General features: G+C 44.3%; 2 protein-coding genes across 3 annotated transcripts in view; both read right to left on the bottom strand.

Moving 5' to 3' along the window:
- Window positions 1-17,197, bottom strand: part of BVES (blood vessel epicardial substance) — a 44,228-nt gene extending 27,031 nt beyond the window's left edge. Inside the window, exon 1 of the mRNA XM_065735573.1 lies at window positions 17,151-17,197. The gene's annotated coding sequence lies outside the window, so the exon portion shown is untranslated. The remainder of the gene's footprint in view (window positions 1-17,150) is intronic.
- On the bottom strand, window positions 4,170-17,226 carry POPDC3 (popeye domain containing 3). Of its 2 annotated transcripts, XM_065735593.1 has the most exons (5): window positions 17,151-17,226; window positions 16,882-17,000; window positions 7,821-8,563; window positions 6,059-6,167; window positions 4,170-5,330 (listed from the first exon to the last, which is right to left on the bottom strand). In XM_065735593.1, exons 3-5 carry the CDS (start codon window positions 8,309-8,311, stop codon window positions 5,013-5,015), a joined length of 918 nt encoding a protein of 305 aa, XP_065591665.1. In that variant the 5' UTR covers window positions 8,312-8,563; window positions 16,882-17,000; window positions 17,151-17,226; the 3' UTR covers window positions 4,170-5,012. The 2 variants fall into 2 exon arrangements, with proteins under 2 accessions (XP_065591665.1, XP_065591671.1); XM_065735599.1 differs by lacking the exon at window positions 16,882-17,000 and having other exon boundaries at window positions 17,151-17,199.
- Window positions 17,227-19,574: the final 2,348 nt, after the last annotated feature.

Raw genomic sequence — 19,574 nt, 5'->3', positions numbered from 1 at the left:
ATCCTGCTCCCTTCTCAATGGTGGGCACCCAGATGTGTCCTTTCAGAGCACTGACTTGATGCACCACTCTTATAGGAGGAAGATGGATGGTGCTGCCCACTTCCACGCAGTCATGCACTTGGCACTTAGAGCACTTAGCCATGAAATGGTATTTCTGGCTTCAGCATCTTGCTCAGCTTTGCCAGCTGTCATGGTAGATGTGCCCCTGAGCCCAGCAGACCTGTCCCCATGCAGTGCTCCTTCCATCTCCATCTGGACCCCAGGCTGGCAGGAGCTGCTTGCAGGATGTGCTGCTGGTGCCTCACTCTTACGCAGCAGTGAGGACACACGGAGCTCCACCTGCATGTCTGGATCCACTGGGAGGTATTTCCACGCTGAGCTCAGTTAACTCTTTTGACTCACACAGAGCACCAGATGCAGAATGCAAACAGTGAAATATAAAGTGAGCTAGCAAACAGTTCTTCAGCACCTCTATGTTCTGATTGGTGGTATTAATCATCTGGATTATTAAGAACTAGTCGCTTACTCACCTCACTATTTTAACACACAATCTGCTCAAACCTATAATCCAGGCCATTTATACCAGAGCATTCAAGCACTGCTCAGCCACCTTTGTCTTTCTCCAGTCATTTACTTCTGACTGTTTCAACACCACATCTGCTTACCCACAGAAACCTCCTGGAAAGAAAAGTTCACGTGATTTGGACAAACAGAAAAAAAAAAATGGGTGCGTTCCCTTGGGAATCCTGAACTTACTATCTATTTATGTGCATTAATGTAAGATCAGTATGTATTTTCAAGAGAGATTAACAAACAAGCTTAATAAGGTATTTACCTTTTTGTACTGTACAAAATTCCAGTTTGCAGTAACACTTTGGGGCAGACAAATATGCACTCTGTTATTAGAGGGACAGAGAGAAAGGAAAATGTTTATTCTGTTAATGTGGATTCAGCAAATAGATATTTGTTTATTTTTGTCTATTCCAACAGTTTCCTTCTATCTAATTAGCTTACGGATTCTTCTAATTTTTAACAGATGGTTTGCAAGACCTGTTTTTGTGAGTACAACATTGTATTTTAATTTTCCATGTATACGGAGTCAAAATATGTATTATGTTTATCATTTCCAATAATTGAACTCTCAACAGGTTTTTGTTTTTTTTTGCTGGAAATGCTTAATCAACATGTTATTTAATCATTGCAAGTTTATGCCTTTTTAGCAGTCTGATGAAATGACTTCACCCAAGCCTGCATCCAGCTTTCTCAGCTTTATACTAGCAGAGGTCATACACAGGCGTATAGTTTGAAACAATTATTTGCATTCCTTTGATCACTCTACCATGTCTGCAAGGCAATTAATTCTTGAAAATTTAGGGGTGGGCTGGCCCAATTCTGCCTTCAGTCCAGCCTCTGCTATCACAAGCAACCACATCAAATATTCTTTTTCACTAAACACGTCCAATTTACCTCGCATAGCATATTAGTTGTAAAAGTACACAGATACATTCTCTTCTGTATCGAGTTGTTTAGAGTGTTGCATGCTGGAGTAAAAGCATCCCTCAAAATCTGTTCTGTGTACTTACACTACTGCTCAGTAAGCAAGTAGCACCCAATGAAGTGCAGGGTCAGCCTCATGGTTCTTTAAGGCATTTATCAGACATGCATTGCTCTGCCAAAGGACTGTGGCCAGCCAGCTGCTGGGGCCCCCAGATAGGGAACACCTGCTCTGGAGATCTCATATTAACAACCAAAAAAACCCTCGCCCGGATCAGGCATCTATGAAGCTGAGTGGAACTCTTTATATTATTATTATTATTATTATTATTATTATTATTATTATTATCATCATCATCATCATCATCATCATCATCATCATCATCATCATTGTTTGCTTATTTATTTATTTATTTATTGGCTCTTGGGACTGTGCTCAGCTAAGTCTTTTTTTGGCATGAACGGAAATACGAAATTTGAACCCTTCTTCAGGCTGGAAGGGTGATACCAGCATGACGTTCAAAATCCTAAAAACTCTGGAGTGTGAACAGATGCAGATGAATAAGCAAACAATAATGTGCTTATTCAGATTCTGCTGCTCTTACCTGTGAACGCATACAAATGTGGACATGGCCCCACAGAAGATTATGGAACTGTTGAAAACATAAAATGTGAGTATAGAGAAGTCTACTGAGCAAGAAGAGGATTCATGATAGCATCCTCAGTTCACAAAACAGCACTAAGGCAATTATCCTTTCATTTAAACCAATTATTAAGGAGCTCGATCCCCTCCCTGAAGCTATTCCTGAGAAGTAACATAGGCACAACATGGACAATGCTCAAGGCAGAGCTTCATCATGCTCCAGATGTTCACTAACCTATAAATTAGGATTGGGTGCGTATGACATCTCGAAAGATTTTATTATTTCACTGACATCGGTAAAAGTACTTCTTTACTTAAATTATGCAGATCTCCCAAAATATAATTTTATGAATCACATATCAGAGAGTATTCTACAGTACATTTTAGGAGCACTGTCAAGATTCAGAAAACATGGGTGGGGAAGGCTCGGTGTCTCACTTCCAGTCCTTTTGTGTGTATGTATTTTATTGCAGATCTATGCCCTGAATTCTGAAGTCAAAATGTTCTGCTAGTCATGACTCAAACATGCTAAAAAACAGGAAATGATTTTTAGAGGGTGACTCAAAGCCCCAAAAGCATAGTACCAGAAGTCAGACAAGAACATTTATTCAGATATCGACTCAGCCATATCCTAGTAGAGATTACTGGCAGTAACTGATTCAACCAAAGCATCACAAACGGCTGTGGTTGGAAGGAGTCTGACCCTATGGCACACACTAGTCACAAAGATGAAAAAAATACCCAAGTATGTGATGGAGCACCCATCACTGCAGAACAGGTCTCTCTCTAAGCAGTATGCTATAGCTTAAACAGAATATATACGATTGATACAGAAATGGAAGAAACTGGGTGACATAACACTCCTTGGTCTCATTTTAAAGATGGTCATGCTGGCCCTATTTAAGGGAAGTTTTCTATTAGATATATATGGGACAAGTCCATATATAAAAGAATACAGAGAAGAGCTTTAAGCTTTGTATTATGCCTTAGCCTAGAACCCCACCTTTTTGTTTCTAGACTATAATCTTTTCATGTTTGTGGACTGTTAACATATAAAAAGGTAATTATAAGCTTCATCTTGTCCAACACATTTTATACCAGGGGAAATGCACCTAACGAGCAGCATCCAACCACAGCGTGCAGCCGTGCCCCTGACATGTTCCCAGGCTCTGGCACTTGGTGCTTCGGTTGTTTCCTGAGGCCTTCGACAGCTGTTGGTGAATTCTTCTCTCACAATTTAAAAATTCTCTTTTGACCGAGGAAAAGACAGCAGTTCCACAGCGTAACAAACACAGAATAGATAATGTGGAGGGTTGTTAGTAAGATTTGTGCATTATCACATTACATGCTCTGCTTTTTAATTCTGGCAGATTTCTCTGAGGAAGGGACCTCGAGCTAAAAGAATGTGGACAGCATTCTTATAACTGAAGGCCATACAAACAGGTGCTGTTTCAGACCCCTTCTGACAGATCTGTTGTACACACACTGCCCAATTACCTTTCAAGCACAAGGTTGCAGCACTGTTCTAAGCCCTTCAGCCCTCAGGATCTGAACTCAAATGTGTACTTGCACACACACAAATGCACAGTACTTTCCCTACCAAACAGTACAGCAGTTTTTGGTTTTGAATATTAAAAAAGTGATCTACCTCGAGATCTATCAAGCAGCAATACAGCCTCATAAAATAGTAATGCTTCTTATTTTTGGATTACTGGCATGCATCAAGCATAGCAGCAGGAAGGTAAATTAGAAAAGACATTCAAACTCATCTCCACAAAGGCAGAGTGACCTCAAGGTTCAGAACCCACTTTCTCTCACTTAAGCTTGATCTGATGCTCCCTTATTTTACTAAAACACCACCGATATAGGGAGACAATACATTTTAGATCGAGAATTTCATAGGCACAGAGAAGTGACTCTGGAAACTAAGCAAGAATGCTTCAGCTCAAAATTGTTCTTGCTGTTGCAGCTGTTTCTTGATTTCTTCCTGACAAATCTGGCTAAAAAGGATACTGTAAAACAAACTTCCATGGTTTGATTAACAATATTTATTTTACAGGTCATGAATGGCACTTACCCTGGAAGGCCAGGTCCTGTAGCATTACATTCTATTAGAAACACTGCACAATCATTTCCCTAGTACATATTTGCAGCAATTAACTGCTTTACTTTTCCAATGCCAGTAACTACATTGATGCTTGTTTACACATAATGCCCTTTTAGGACAGACTGAGAGAAAGCGATCACCCATGGGACACGATTTGTTGCTTTTATTTTGTTTCTTAGAAGAATTTGAGCACTTCAAACTCTTTCAGTTCTTCAAAAAGAAGAACAATACAACTAGTTGCTATGTCTTTTTCTGTAACATTCTTCATGTTAATTGGAACAAGGCTCACATGGCATAAATTCAGTGTTATAAACAGGTAATTGTGTTTTGAAGACAGCTTGGTTGTTTGTGTTAATGTAGAACTGTGTATTTTATTACGGCAAGTAATTTAGAGAAAGTATAATCACAAATACTGTGGTTAGAGTTGGTTGGTTTTGTGTTGTTGTTTTTTGGTTGCGGATTTTTTATTTTTTATAAACACTACACAGAGGCTGCCACAATTACAATAAAACTCCAGCCTATTATCATTGGTTTGTCTCCTGAAGTAAGAAGATCAACAGAAGAATCAACAGAAACAAAACATATTGCACAAGTAGTCTAAATGCACAAGCCAACCGGCTGGCTCTACAGGGAGAATTCAAGCTACTCCAGCTAAAGTAAGTGGCACTTCAGTCAAATTTGGTGTTACTGAGTCTCCTTCCACTTCAACTCTCCATTCAGACGCTTCCCCTATCAGCTCTGGGAATGGTCAGGGAGTACCTCCCCATGCTACTGCTTCCTGGGAGAGCTGCAGTTGGGGACAGCTGGCCGTGGCCGTGCCGAGGACCTCCTCTGCAGGCGGCGTGGGGGTGGCACTGGGGGCGTCTCAGGGACCGAAGCGTGGTAGAAGTTGGGCAAGCGGATGTCGTACCTAAACCCTTTCCCCACGTGCACCCTGTCGTTCAGGGCGTACAGTTTTTCGGCGATGTCGCTCCCGATTAAAATTGAGAACAGGCGTGAGATGAAACGGTGCTTAGCAAACAGCAAGTACAGCTTCTTTCTCCTCCAGGCCACATACCGACAATCTGTCTCTGCTGTAAGCGTTACCTAGAGAACAGAAAATTAAAATCAGCTAATTATTATGCCTTTGTATCAGCTGCTGCTGAAGCCATTTAATCTATTTGTGCGAGGCTGCAAAAGGCAAATAAGCAGGCTGACAGGGAGGGGGCACCTGAGGCCATACCTGCTGGCAACAGTGAGCAGGATGAGCACGCCTGTGCTGTGCATGGCAGCTGAAGCAGGATGTGCAGCCCTGCTTTGCCCTCAGCAGCCCACACTGGTAAAGCAGGTCTGAAAAGCTCTCTACAAGGGCCACTTGCTCTTGTGAGGTGTGACCAGCTTGTCACCCTGCTGCCAGCCAATTCATAGCAGCGCAGGGGCTCACAGGAAGGCACCATGTCCCTCGCTGTGCTCCCATGCCACACAGTACTGCAGCTAGCATGCTCTGAATTTCACCTTCTATGGGTCAAGCACCTTCCCCCACCTCCCGTGAACGTGGCTTCTCCAATACTTTAGCTACTTTAGCACAACCAACAAATGCAAACAAGAGTTCACCTCTCGGATTAGCTTTTAGGAAACACGTTTGTGCTGACAGGATGCACACAGAGAAACAGATACAAGCAGCCTGACCAGTCCAATGGGCATCCATCTCCAAAAAAACAGAATGCCAGATGTTTGATTTCACAAACATCACCCACAAGTAAATGAAGATACTTGTAAATCAATTAGTGCTTGAACAGCTTTCTCTGCTACTCAAAAAAACCCTCCACTTTTACCTGGAAAATTCCCTCTTCTGTGGGTCTCAGTGAATCCCATTCAGGAGAATCCAGAAATTGAAGAGGAAAAATATAATGCAGAAACTCCCCATCAACTGTCACTCTGATCCTACCAAGAATAAGATGCATTAATTTGTTAGTACTATGTATACAGAAGCAAGGACTGCAACAAGATGTTACTTCTATTAGGTAAAAAATTAATTATAGCTTTGATAGCATGAGAAAACGATCTGCTGACTCTGTATTAACTGCACTACATTTTTGAACCCAGTTGGATCAGACTAGTTGAAAGAGAATACTAGACAGTTGTGCAGCTGACACTCCAGGCCATACTCAGGTAACACAGTGATCTCTCTGGGATAGCTCTGTGCAGCAACATGCAAGCCTGCTCATGAAATGATAGTGTGTGCTGCCAAGGTGATAGACCAACACACACATGCCATGTGCTGTGAAGGGCTCTCCTTATGCTGGACATGAATTACATTGCCACAGGACCATCTCTGGAGGCAGGAGACAGAATGGAGGCACATCACCTGTCTGAATGCTGTAACCTTCTGCAGGTGCCAATGAACATCTTCCTTTGAACATTATTCTTTTTAAAAATTCTATATAAGTTTGAAGACCATGTGAGGAAATGTTCGCTTGAACCTCAAAGCAAGCTGCAGGTGTCCCCATTTCACATCTGTTTTGCACTTAAAAAAGCACAACACTACACAGCCCTACACTGCCTGAAGGAGCACAGCAGGAGCTCCCTGCGTGGCTACGGTGTGGCTGGGCATACAGAAAGTTGGGCATCTCTCTCTCAGTATGACTCCATCCAAAAGCAACCTCCACAAGGTACTTCCTAGACAGCTATATTGCATGCTCCAAACTTGGGTTTCTGGAAGGCTAACTACTTAAGATCCACACTGTTCACTGCCAGTAGTAATGAATGAACTTCAAGCAGCTCACAGATCCCATATGCCCATGCAGCAGGCTGCTGAAATGCACCTGCAAAGTGTCCCGTCAAACTCAGACCACAGCCGTCATCTCTGTGTACCCCCATCTACCGTTGTGGTGGCCCAGGACCATTCTGCATACAGTACATAAGCAAGAATTTCCCCTCAGAAAAGCACCAGGTTGTTAAAAAGGGCATCCAGTGAGGAGGGAGTTCAAGCAGCTGGATTTAGGGTCTAACAAAAGGCCACAGCATACAGTAACTGTAAAGCCAGTTATGTGAGTTCTGAATAGGGTTTAACTACATTTCATTGCAATGGAAGCATGCCTTAAGACCTTATTCTCTCCCTTCTTCCAATTACAGTCTATAGCAAAGTCAGTATACTCTATTATACCTTCTACCTCTGTATATTCAGTTTCTTAACTACATTTTAGTCCTGCTTCAGACTATATTGGTACAGAAAAGTAAGAAAGGCGCTGTGTTCATCAGCAATAGACAGCAAAATACAGTCTAAGTCTGAGGCACACGCTTGTTCTCTCTATGTACCTAACATGTTAAGTGCTGTGATACAGTGCTCTGGAAAAGGATGATTTAAAATCCTTTTCTTTAGGCTATTACGGATTTTGTGATTAGTGTTTCTACGTTAGTGTTGTCCTAGACAAGTGTATTTAGCCCATTAATATTTATATTTCTCACATTAATATTTAATCTACTGTACTGGAAAATGAACAAACAATACACAAATGAGGCAATTTTTGCTTTCATTTTCAAGGGAGGGAGGGGAAGACACTTGCAATAAGCACATCTGAGCAAACTGATACAAACCTGCCTGATACAAGCAAAGACAGTTTGTCAATAGGTGTTTTGCCCTGCATAGCGTAGCAGTGCTCCTTCTCCAGGGTAACCACTTCTGCATCACAGCACAAGACAATCTTCCTGTAGACAGGTAAGGAAATTCCCAGAGGCTGGAAGAGAGCGCTGTAGAGTTCCTGGAATTCTTTGTCAAAGGAAACACTCCGAACTTGGTAGGTAACATAAATGAACTGTACAAAGCATATAGCAAACAGGATAAAATTCCAGGAGAATATATCAGCAGCACAGACATCCAGCCAAGCCCAAACAGAAGAGCAGAGGAAGCCTAATCCAAGCAAACTGAAGACATAGAGAAGCCCAGAGAATCCACTTCCACCCATGAAGCCAACAACAAAGAGAATACTAGCTAGGTGGTAGATAGATCCCTCTGCCTCTTGCTTCCAGGTGACACACGTAGGATGTGCATATATCAAGCTTTCCCAAAAACTTGCATTTTCGCCCATGGCTGGACTGATTTTTTGATTCAGCTGAATCTTTGATATAGTTATTGATGTGATACAGGCAGTGGAGTCCTTTGCTTTTCCATTCTTGCAGACTGCTCAATGATCACATAATATTAAGGTCTCTTTTGGTAGTAAAGTTGCACTTAGGATTTCCAGAAAATAGGAAGCTAATGTTCTCAGAAGGCAATCCTGTTTCACATCAGTTTGTGCGCTGTCTTGGCTTTGGCCATGTCATCTGTAGTTTTATCTGATCTGGACAAGTGAAGAAAAGATGAATTACTTATAAAGTGATTTTCATCAATTAAACACGATCAAAGCTTTTATTGTCTAAAACCACAGACTGCATTACAATCATCCAATTTCCCTTGCATCCCTATGATTCCAGGATCAAACCTCAATACTCATCCTGTTGAAGATTGTGGTTTTGTACACACAAAGCACACAGGAGCTATCAAATTGCCACCGAGTCCATGTAGACCTGTACATAACATCCACAATATCCCATGACAAGTCTTTCTACAGCCTATCAGCTGAGAAAGTGGTTATGTTTGCTGGTTCTGAGTCTGTCACTTGTGAGTCTCATATAATGCCTTTCCGTGTTTGGGAACAAAAAAGGAGATGATGAACTTTTGTCCCTTCCTCACTTTCTCCGTGTCACTTTGGATTTCTGTCAAACCACTTTCTTTTCTCATCTTTGCCTTTCTTGTTACCGTTCATGAGTTCAGCAAAGCTGTTTTGTCCCTGGAGACAACAAACTACATCCCCAAACATCCTGGTATGGGAAACCTGAGCATCACAGGGAATGTGCTTTTCTCCTACAAGGGCAGACAGCAGAAAGCCATCGTGTGTAAGGAAGACTGCAACATTTAAAACTAGCTTTAAGCAGATCGTGATATTAGAATGTAAAGCAAGTCACACTTCAAAATACTTCTCAGAAAGGCATTTATAGGATAGTTTAATAACAGTCAAATGTTCTACTTTATATCACTTCATGCTATGGGCCACATCATTTTATTGGTCATCACTGTAAATTGTTAAAAATTATACTTTTCATTTTTGCATATTACAACGTATTCTGGATAGTTTAATACACACACACACACAAAGAACATTAAAAAAGCAAAACAAAATCAAAGTCTGCCTTCTTTCTCTCTTTTAGAGTAAAAAATGGCATGTTTCTGTGAGAGATTGGAAGCACTAGAAAGTGCAACACCAGAGCATTATGCTGTCAGCAGTGTAAACAGAACTGAAGGTCTTTAGATGCCAGTTTAGATGCCAGTCCAGGTAGAACAGCAAGGCAGCTAACAAGATGCCAACATTCAAATTAGTAGATATTCTCTAGAATATCAAAGGTAGCTACTTTCTTTCAAGAGCCACAGAAGTAAACTCTTAAAAGAAGTAGTGCTGATACAATGAAGCATGCAAGTATCATTCAGCAAGGCTTTCAGCGCCTTCTTTTATTAAACAAACAGTGACAGATCTAAGAATTTCACAGAGCTAGGCCACATCACATTTCCTAACTGCAACAGCTTTGCTTCTTTCAACTCACTCAAAAGCTGACATTAAGCTCATAATTAAAAAAAATATGAATGTGAAGGCATAAATCCTTAACTACCATATGTCCACTTAGAAGAACAGTTTAGGAGGAGACCTGTCTTTGGGAGCAGGGCTGAGAAATCACTGGCCTGTCAAAATGTCACAGCAAAGTCAAGGTGCTCCACATCCTATTTCAGTAGAAAGAGACACATTACAAGAAACAGGCACTTTGTAGCTGTAACTTTTGGTGTTTGCCTCTTTACACTGTTCTCTGCCAATAGAATTGTTACTGGATTTTGTCTGGGTGTAGGATTTAGCTCTAGAGATGGGAGTTCAGAAATGGATTGGCCTCAAAGTGGTTATCCAGGCATGGAAGAGCACTTGGAATTTTAGGTAGCACTTCTGTGATCAAGGGGTGAGACTTCTCAACCACAAGAAAGTAAAATTGATGCAGGATAAAAGACACGTCCCTGACTTTTCGTCCTGAATCCTTTCAGCATTTTCACTGAACTGTCAATGTCACAACTGAGATTTTTGTTATTATTATTATTTTTAATACAATCACTGGTGACATAGATTATTGTCAATGCTTCTCTATCACCAACATCTTGTACCAACCAATTCTCATCAAGATTCTAATTTCTATAAAAATTCAGTGTTTTGAATGCGATCATGACTGAGATGTTGCATGGGAACTGTATGCATAACATAAATAAAATGCTGTGGATCTATGCTGCAACCTACTTTCAATTTCCAGCATCTTTGTTCACGCAAAGTCACATAACATTGCAATAATTTCACAAAATTTATGTACGACTTCCAAACCACTTACAGCATTCATAGTCTACCCACACTACATCACAGAGCACTGCTGTAAAACATCTGCTCGTGACAAGATGGGTCAAAGCAAATTTGAAAGAACACAGACAGGTGGTCATCACACACAAAGCCAGAAACCCCACTCCAAAACTGCCCTGTATTTCTAAGTATTTTTGGAATGGAACATACCTTTGAAAACCACTGTATGCAAAATTCCCATTTATTTAAATTCTGTACAATGACAACATCTGCTGTAGAGGATCTCCTCTCCTCCAGACAGGAGGAAATGCATGTGATGTGGGGCAAGCATTCACACACAAGACGGCCTCACCAACATGGCACTCTCCTGAACTGCTTTATAGAATCACAGGATCACAGAATGGTTTGAACTGGGAGGGACCTTAAAGGCCACCTAGTTCCAGCCCACATGCTGATGGCAGGGCTGCCACCCCCAGCTCAGCTGCCCACTGGTGTGCCTCCAGGGATGGGGCACCCACAGCTTCTCTGGGCACTGTGCCGGTGCCTCACCACCCACTGAGTAAAGAATTTCCTCCTGATATCTAATCTAAGTCTCCCCTCTTTATGTTTAAAGCCATTACCATTTGTCCTATTATCCTACTACTGTACTCCCCAATACAGAGTCCCTCTCCAGCTTTCCTGCAGCCCCCCATTGCAGTTCTTTAAGAACCAGAAGGCCGCTGGAAGGCCTCCCCAGGGACTTCTCCATACTGAACAACCTCAACTCTTTCAGCCTGTCCTTAAAGAGAGGTGTTTTGATCATCTTTGTGGCCTTCTCTAGACCTGCTCCAATAATTAAACATCTTTGTTGTGCTGGAGGTCCCTGGCCTGGACACAGGTGGAACCTCATGAGAGCAGAGCAGTGGTAGACAGTCACCTCCCTCTCACTGCTGACAACCCCTCTTGTGATGCAGTACATGACACAGCTGGCTTTCTAGGCTGCTAAGCATGCATTGCTGGTGTATGTTGAGATTCTAATCAGCCAACACTCCCTGCTTGAGTTGGACATCCAAAACAAACCCTCTGGAAGGAATGAAGAACACTGCTCGATGCCAGTGGTTTCTTAGGGCTGTGGCCACACTTGCAGCAGGAGAACTATAGGCAGAAAGAGTAGGTTCACTTGTTCTAATCAAGAATATTCTAAGATTTGTGAGCCACATTTTTTGACAGTTTTTCTTAAGAAGTATTAACTTGAACAGAGAGGATAGGATGGATGGATTGAAGCACAGACAATTTTGAAATTTGATTGGTACTTAATGCTAGATAAGGGCCTTTCATATTTTTCTTTATAGTTCCTATAACTCCAGAATTTACACTCTGGAGAGCTTCAGGCCAGTCATTATAATTAAATTATTCATCTACCACAAACCTAGGAAGAGAACTTGTAAAAGTGCATCTTCCCCAAGTAAATGTACAATCTTTTCTACTCTGTCCCCTGCTAAGGAAAAGAAATTGCGCCTCACGCACACGTGTGTCCCCAAACCTCGTTGCAGCCCCTACCACGTGGCTGCCATGCTCACAACAACACAGACTTGATGGGTGCAGGCTACTGGAGACAGATGCCCCAGCAAGATCTCCCAGTCCAGACAGAAGACATACCCCATGAGCACAGCTGGGATTACCAAAGCATTTTTGGGAATTTCACCTCACCACAAGTCTTTCTTTCTGAAACGTGGAGAAAAATCAGCTCAGACTGGAGATGCAAGAGACATTCAGCAGCACAGACTTACAACAACCCACAGCTTGTCTGAAAGAGCTAAGCTGTCATCAGACAGTGATAAAATTAATAGGTTTGCTGCAGCTTTGGGCATTACAGGGGATATCTCAAGTATATTCTGAGACAAATGCTAGCCAGCAACTGAAAACTTCAGATGAGCAGAATATTAAAATAGACAAAACAGAATGAATCGGTGTTTTTATTTGCATGCACATCGTATGATCTCCCCAAATGGGCATTTTCCCCACTCACTGCAGCACTCCCACAGAGAATCACCAGTTACGTATAATGTGATTTACTTAAGAACAGTGTACTTCACCCCATCTTTGCCATTGATGACTCAAAGTCAATAACGAGAAATATTAATTACTGTGTTTGAATCACAGTAGTTTCTGAACACCCACTCCCCTCCCCTCAAAAGTAAAACCAACCATGAGGCCACAAGCATTTCTCTCTTTGGTCTTTTTAATTAAGCCTAATTAATTTAAGTAAACCTGTCCAGATGGAATACTCTATTCCTTAGCTGCTTTACTGTCCGTATTCAGGCAGGCAGACCTCATAACGTCACACTACAGAATTCAACAAGAGCTGCAACCTCCCTATGCTGAGCTTGCCATCAGCCTACTGATCTACATGGCTGCAGCTCTGCCACCACAGGGAAGATGTTCCAGGGCACATACCTGCATACTCAGAGTGAGATTACACTGCATTTGGAGGCTCTGTCCCACTGGTTTAGCCTTCTGTATGAAGGCTGGCCTGGCAGTCACTGCTCCAGGCACTTAGAGAGGAGCCAGGGATCCCACAGCTGAGGTCCCACATCCTCAAAGAGTGAGTCCCAAGAACCTCACCTGGGCTAGGATCATTCTATCTGGCCATTCTTCAGGCATATGAAGAGAAGCTGCTCTTTAACAAAATGCAATAGTGTTTTGTTCAGCAGGTCTATTAATGAATTCCTTTCTTCCATTTCCATTAGGTTTCTGGAAACTACTACCAACATGCATTTCTCTTAATGGCTGTTTAAGTAGCACACTTCCCCCAAGCTCCCTTCCTTTGGCAGTTGCTCTCTTAGGGTTAGATACCCAAAGGGACTGAGATGGCCAAGCTCTGGATGGCAGTGCACTGTCTAACTCATACAGCACACAGGAACTCTGTACGTACAGATAGGTAAGGCCAGGTTCCTTAAGGCAAATATGAACACACTATTCCTAGAGATAAACAGTTCCAGAATCCACTCCAGGCTCAAAACATGCATACAGCAATTAGGAGAGCAACTAACACCACGAACTCACACCCTAGCTTACTTTGTGGGACTATCTTAGAGAAAGCAATGTAACTACAATGCCAGAAAACTGTTTTCTCAAGAAAACGCAGCCTGCACAATGAGAAAGCTACAGTGGCTTCATCACAAGCTGCAGCATCTATTTAGGAAGCAGAAAAAGGAGGATGAGGAAGGAAAGGACTAATGGACCCAAAAGACGAATGTGCCATGATAATCAGTCACTATAAAACTAGATATATTCAGGTTACAAAGCACACAAGCATAGGTAGCAAAGGTAATTAATGGAACTACTTCCAAAGTTCCCTTTGCTGGGAATTAAGTCAGGATTCTGCCTGATGTGTAAAATAAATCTGGGTATACTATTAGTAAAAAACAAATCAGTATTTGCTACGATTCCATTTTTTAATTCTACATAAAGTCAGACTAGATGATCACAAGGATGTCTTCTGGAATTTTAAGTTACTTAATATAAGCACGTTGTATGCACAAAGTATATGGACAATTTTAAAAAGCTGCATAGCTGTGTATATGAAATCACAGAACCACAGCATGGTTTGGGTTGGAAGGGACCTTAAAGACCATCACATTCCAACCTATGCTACAGGTAGGTAGGGACATGTCCCCCCAGCTCAGCTGCCCAGGGCCCCGTCCAACCTGACCCTGCACACCTTCAGCGATGGGGCACCCGCAGCTTCTCTGGGCAGCTGTGCCAGCACCTCACTGCCCTCTGAGGAAAGTATTTCCTCCTAACACCTCTCTTGAATTTTCTCTTGTTTAGTTTAAAACCATTCCTTGTTTATTGTCCTATTACTATCAGACAGTGTAAAATGTTGGTCTCCCTTCTGTTTATAATCTCCCTTTAAATACTGGAAGGCTGCAGTGAGGTCTCCCCAGAGCCTTCTCTTCTCCAGGCTGAACAAGCCCAGCTCCCTCAGCCTGCCTTTATAGGAGATGTGCTCCAGCCTTCTGAGCATTGCTACTTCAGACAACAGAAAATACTGAATGCAAATAGGTGTCTAAAATGATTCCCCATACAGATCTTACAGCAGAAAGTTTCATCTACTTGGAGACAGAAACCCTTCCTGCCAGTGCTTTTCAAAGAACGGGGTCTCTTTCCAGTGAATACTTCAAGGTGACACACACATGTGGCATCCACACCTGAGGAACCCGCTTCCAGGTAGAGCACCCTTGTCGCAGCACAGAGCCACTGCAGCACGGCTCTCCCTGCACATCATGGCTCCAGCAGTCAGGGCAGGAGGTGGACACCTGCATGAGCTGCTGTGATGCATTCTGGCCTCCCCGTGGGAGCAGGAAGGTGGATCTGCATTCCCTTGGGCTCTGTCTCTCAGCACTGTCACACTTTCCAGACAGAAACAAGTAGCTGGGGCCCCTTGAAACACTGGTGGCATTTCAGTGGGTCACTGAGGAATGAGCACCAGCCAAGCATTGGACTCTGCTCTGGTAATGCTCCCACAGTCAGAACTATGACTAGAAGTGACCCGCAGTCACCTTTCCCATGTGGGTGGCTGGGGATGCTCCAGTCCCACCTCAGGGGCTGGCATGGCTCAGGCCAATACCCCACCAGCAGCCTGGGCCCAGCCTTGCCTTCTCAGTGGGGCCTCAGTTCATTCAGCTGCAGCTGGGAAGTCCAGGTTCTGCTTACAATCTGCTTAAATCCCTCCTAATCTTTTTAAGAAGTGGAAAAAAGCTGGGAATGGAGGGGTTGCAGTGAGCGAGAAGGAAAAGCCTCAGCATCACGGAATAGTTTAAGGTTCATTAGCAGCACTGCATAACGCAAAGCTGCTATTATTTAGTCTTTAAATATTTAAAGACCAGCCTACTATACACAGATTACAGTACTTGGACGACTGCTCATTTATCACTGTAAAGCACACAACGCAATCCTCCACAGCTGCAGAGCCCGTGCTGGAGATGCTATCTACTGTTCCTCTAGGCGGTAGCTGACATGAAAAAAATGACAGATTTTCCTTAAATTTGAATCAAAACTGAGGAAAAGAATCAGTAAGGTTGGAAAAGATCACCAAGATCACTTAGCCCAACCACCAGCCTGCCTCCACCGTGCCCACTAACCACATCCCTCAGGGCCAAATCTCCACCCTTCCCAAACACCTCCAGGGACAGTGCCTCCACCACCTCCCTGGGCAGCCTGTGCCAGTGCCCCACCACTCTTTCTGGGAGATTTTTTTTTCCTAATATCCAATCTGAACCTCCCCTGGCACAACATACAGCAAAGTGAAGCACCAATTTAAGCTTTTCCACCATTCAACTTTTAAGTTAATAGCAGAGAAAACAGACACAGCGCTTGTTTCACAGATGCTGTAGGACTGTGTCAATGAGCTAAGGACTCCCTAAGTGGCTGCACGCAGCTGTGCCTTTGGTCTGAACGCTTCCCCTGTACCTGGCCACACTACAAGACACAAACTTCACTTCCCAAAAGACATAAGCAGGGGCATGATGCTACACCTGGACATGCAACTGGACAGGGAGGGGCAGTGCCATCAGCTATGAATGGATACGCAGCATGCTGAGTCACGGACTGCTGCATGGAAAGCAGAGGGGAGCACCAGGTAGCGAGGCTGCCCTAGTGGGGCTGCTGATATTATTCATTGAGCCTTAATGGAGGGCTTGGGGTTCGAAGCACCCCTCTGCTGGGGCAATGTCACACGGCCCTACATGCCCAACAGCACAGCAGCAGGCAACACCTCCTCTGAGTGTCACAGAGGAACACAACAGCAGCAGGGTCAGACCCCTTACAGGCACCGGGACACCGACCAGGGCTCGCTTCTGCAGGGCAGCATCAACACACTAAATGGTAAAAGAAAATCTCGTCTCTGAAGTGCCTGCACACCGTATACAGTGATGGCAACCAGTTCACCCAGCAAGTCTTTTCTTGAACCCTTCATGAACTTTGTTACCAACTTTCATCATAAAAGGTTTTATTGTCACAAAACTTGCCTTCAGAATTCACCTGTTCCACGTTTCCTCCTGTTTTAGCAACTACCTTCCCTATTTCTTGCCATTCTGCAGGCAAGGCATTTTTCTTAAAAGCACCCACGTGAAATTTCCAGCCGCTTCACTAACCAGCACCGTGCAGAACTTCGCGCGAAGCACAAACAGCATCAGCCCCACAGATGCTGAAACCGCTTCTGATTTCGCTGCGGGCAGCGAGGACACGTTTACCTGCAGACACGCACTCCCAGTGCCATTAACAAGGGAGGGGCAGGGAGCCCGGCTGCAGGAGGCAGATTTCATCGTGAAACAGCACGCCTCGGAACGACGCTTGGAAAAATAGATTAAAGCTTCGGGGAAAAAAATAAAAAGTGTTTTGTATCACTTGTAGCTGCTTGTCCGCGCGCGCACCGGGACAGCACTTCGGAGAGAGGAGCGCACCGCGAGCCCTTAGTCCGGTTCCCACCCCCCGCCCCTCGGCACGGCACCGAGCCGCTTACCTGTCCCCGTGCCCCCTGCCGGGCGCCCTCGGCAAAGTTTTCCGGCTGGACGGGCGGCGCGGGACGGTTGGACGGCTCGGGCGCTGCGCTCCACTCCGCTCCTCCCGGCGCCGGCAGCCCGCGTCCCGCCGCGTCCCCCCGCCGCCGCCGTGACTCGAATAGGCAGCAGCCGCCGGCGGGCTGCGGGAGGCGCCAGCCCGGGGCTGGCAGCGAGCGGCCTCAGCGCGCAGGCGCCTCCCGCCCGGCTCGGGGGGCTGCCCGGCCCGGCCGCGGGGTTCCCCTCGGGGCTGTCGGCGCTGCCCGCGGGCCGTGGGGGCTGCGCGAGGCGAGTGGCGGGAGGAGGAGCCGGGCCGTGCTGCGGTAGCGCGGCGTCCCCGCGGGGTGTGGGGTGGGCAGAGCCGGCGGCCGTGCCGCCTCCCAAACTTTTGTGCCTTGGAGTGCTCTCCGCTGTGTTGCTGCCGGCTCGGTGCCTGCACGAAAGGAAAAATAAACGGCGTCAACCGACGAACCCCTCGGCTTTCACGGCAGAGAAACTCATCTTCTGTAATGCCGTCTTGGGTTAAATTGCCAGGAACTGCTGGTTTGCAAATAAAAATGCAATTTTCTTCTCTTTCACCTGCCCATTCCAACAGCATCTCTCTTTGGAATGTGCTGGGGCGATCTGTGCCCTCAGCGCTGTCCTCATTACATGACTGGTGCACCTGTTTGTATGCAATCCTCAGGCGTTTTATTCTGAAATGAAGCACAGTTAAAGCCGTCGGTACCGTGTCAATACGTGTGCTGGCCATAAATTTGTCCTGGTGATCGCTTAATGTCTAAAGGAGATAGAGTTCGGCCAATCGACTGAAGGAGACAGACCTGCCGGCTGTTAGTACAAAGAAGATCACAGCGTGTTTATTACATGCACAGCTCCTGGTAGTGCAGAAGCAATTTCTCAATAAACACAACACGAGCAATACAAGAAACTGGGGGACCACCTCACACTCCTTCCAATGGCCATCTCTTGAGGTCCTGTGCCCAGCAGACGTTCTCACTGCACAGCACAATGCATGGACCATGAGAGTACAGGCTCTGAACAGCCTGCTGTGCTCTCACAGAAGACTCAGAGCCCTTTTGAGCTTCCCAGTGACCCCACTTTCCCAATGAGGGGGGATTCTTCAGTTGACAGTCTGGGCTCTGTGTTTTCTGGAGAAGGTAGTGAAATTTTGGAGCAGTTAATTCTTCTAAAACTTGAGAAAACAAACTGCCAGCACACTTAAACCCAGCGCTTTCCCATGTTACATATATTTAAAACTTTGCTATCTGATTGCAGTACTTATTATATCTACTATTTTCAAGAGAGAAAAGTTTTTGTATCAATCTAATCAAGTACATGTTAAGGTTCTTTTAGTTAATAAAATATTTAGAGGGTTTTACAGTGTCACTCCAAGTAATTACCTTGCGGACACATTCTACATACGTAATTTACCACTTGTCTGACTTCAGCAGTATCATCTGAGAGATGTGAAGAAAGTCAGGTTGGATATCAGGGAGAGGTTCTTCACCAGAGGGAAGTCAGGCAGTAGAATGGGCTCCCCAGGGATGTGCTCATGGCCCCAAGCTGCCTGAGTTCAAGAAGCATCTGAATGACATTCTCAGATATAGGGCTTGATTTTTGGGTGGTCCTGTGTGGAGCCAGGGGCTAGACTTGATGTTCTTTATGGGAACCTACTAACTGGTGATATTCTATGAGATTTCTTCACTGGCAAACTTGAAGCAGTGCTGATTCATGGGTGTTTTTTGTATGTTTGTTTTGCTCTTCATATTTGGGATCATTTAAGATCCCAAATTTGGATCATTTAAGATGGATTACCCCTAATTTTCGCCATAAAAGAAGCAAGAAAGTCAGTATACTTTCATAGCATATCTTCAAGATACTTCCAGAGTTGTATGTAGTTGCAAGCAACAGTCACTGTAATTCTCCATGAAACATAGGTCACCAAGGAACAGTTCTGCTATAATATTTATTTTAATTCAATAAACTCTGCGTCAAATATCCTCTTGCATTGTAAGACTGAGACTCCAAATGACCTTCTGAATCTGCGTTATGAATACATTTGGTGTTGCACTATACAGATGTACGTATTTGAAATGTGGCACATAAAGGCAAAATGGAGATAACTAAGACATGACACATCGAGGGAGCAGTCAGTGTTTGAAGTGAGGGAACTGGGATTGTTTAGTCTGGAGAAGAGGAGGCTCAGGGGAGACATTATTGCTCTCTCCAACAATCTGAAAAGAGGTTGTTGTAAGGTGGGGATCGGCTTCTTCTCCCAGGTAACAGCAACAGGATGAGAGGTAATGGCCTTAAGCTGTGCCAGAGGAAGTTCATGTTGGGTGTTAGGAAATGTTTCTTCCCAGAAAGAGTGGTGACCCATTGACCCA

The sequence above is a fragment of the Cyrtonyx montezumae genome, unplaced genomic scaffold (genome assembly GCF_038088225.1).
Source record: "Cyrtonyx montezumae isolate F1298 unplaced genomic scaffold, pur_monq_1.0 scaffold_0, whole genome shotgun sequence".
NCBI lineage: Eukaryota > Metazoa > Chordata > Aves > Galliformes > Odontophoridae > Cyrtonyx > Cyrtonyx montezumae.
Note: the sequence above shows the minus strand (reverse complement) of the source record. Positions and strands in the feature narration are given on the sequence as shown.

What these genes read in the sequence shown, in the direction of transcription:
- POPDC3 (XM_065735593.1), bottom strand. Translation starts at nt 8,311, where the DNA reads ATGGGCGAAAATGCAAGTTTTTGGGAAAGCTTGATATATGCACATCCT. An exon ending in TCTTTGCTTGTATCAGGCAG is followed by an intron (nt 6,168 to 7,820) that starts GTTTGTATCAGT and finishes TATTCTTGGTAG; the next exon opens with GATCAGAGTGACAGTTGATG. An exon ending in CAGAAGAGGGAATTTTCCAG is followed by an intron (nt 5,331 to 6,058) that starts GTAAAAGTGGAG and finishes TCTGTTCTCTAG; the next exon opens with GTAACGCTTACAGCAGAGAC.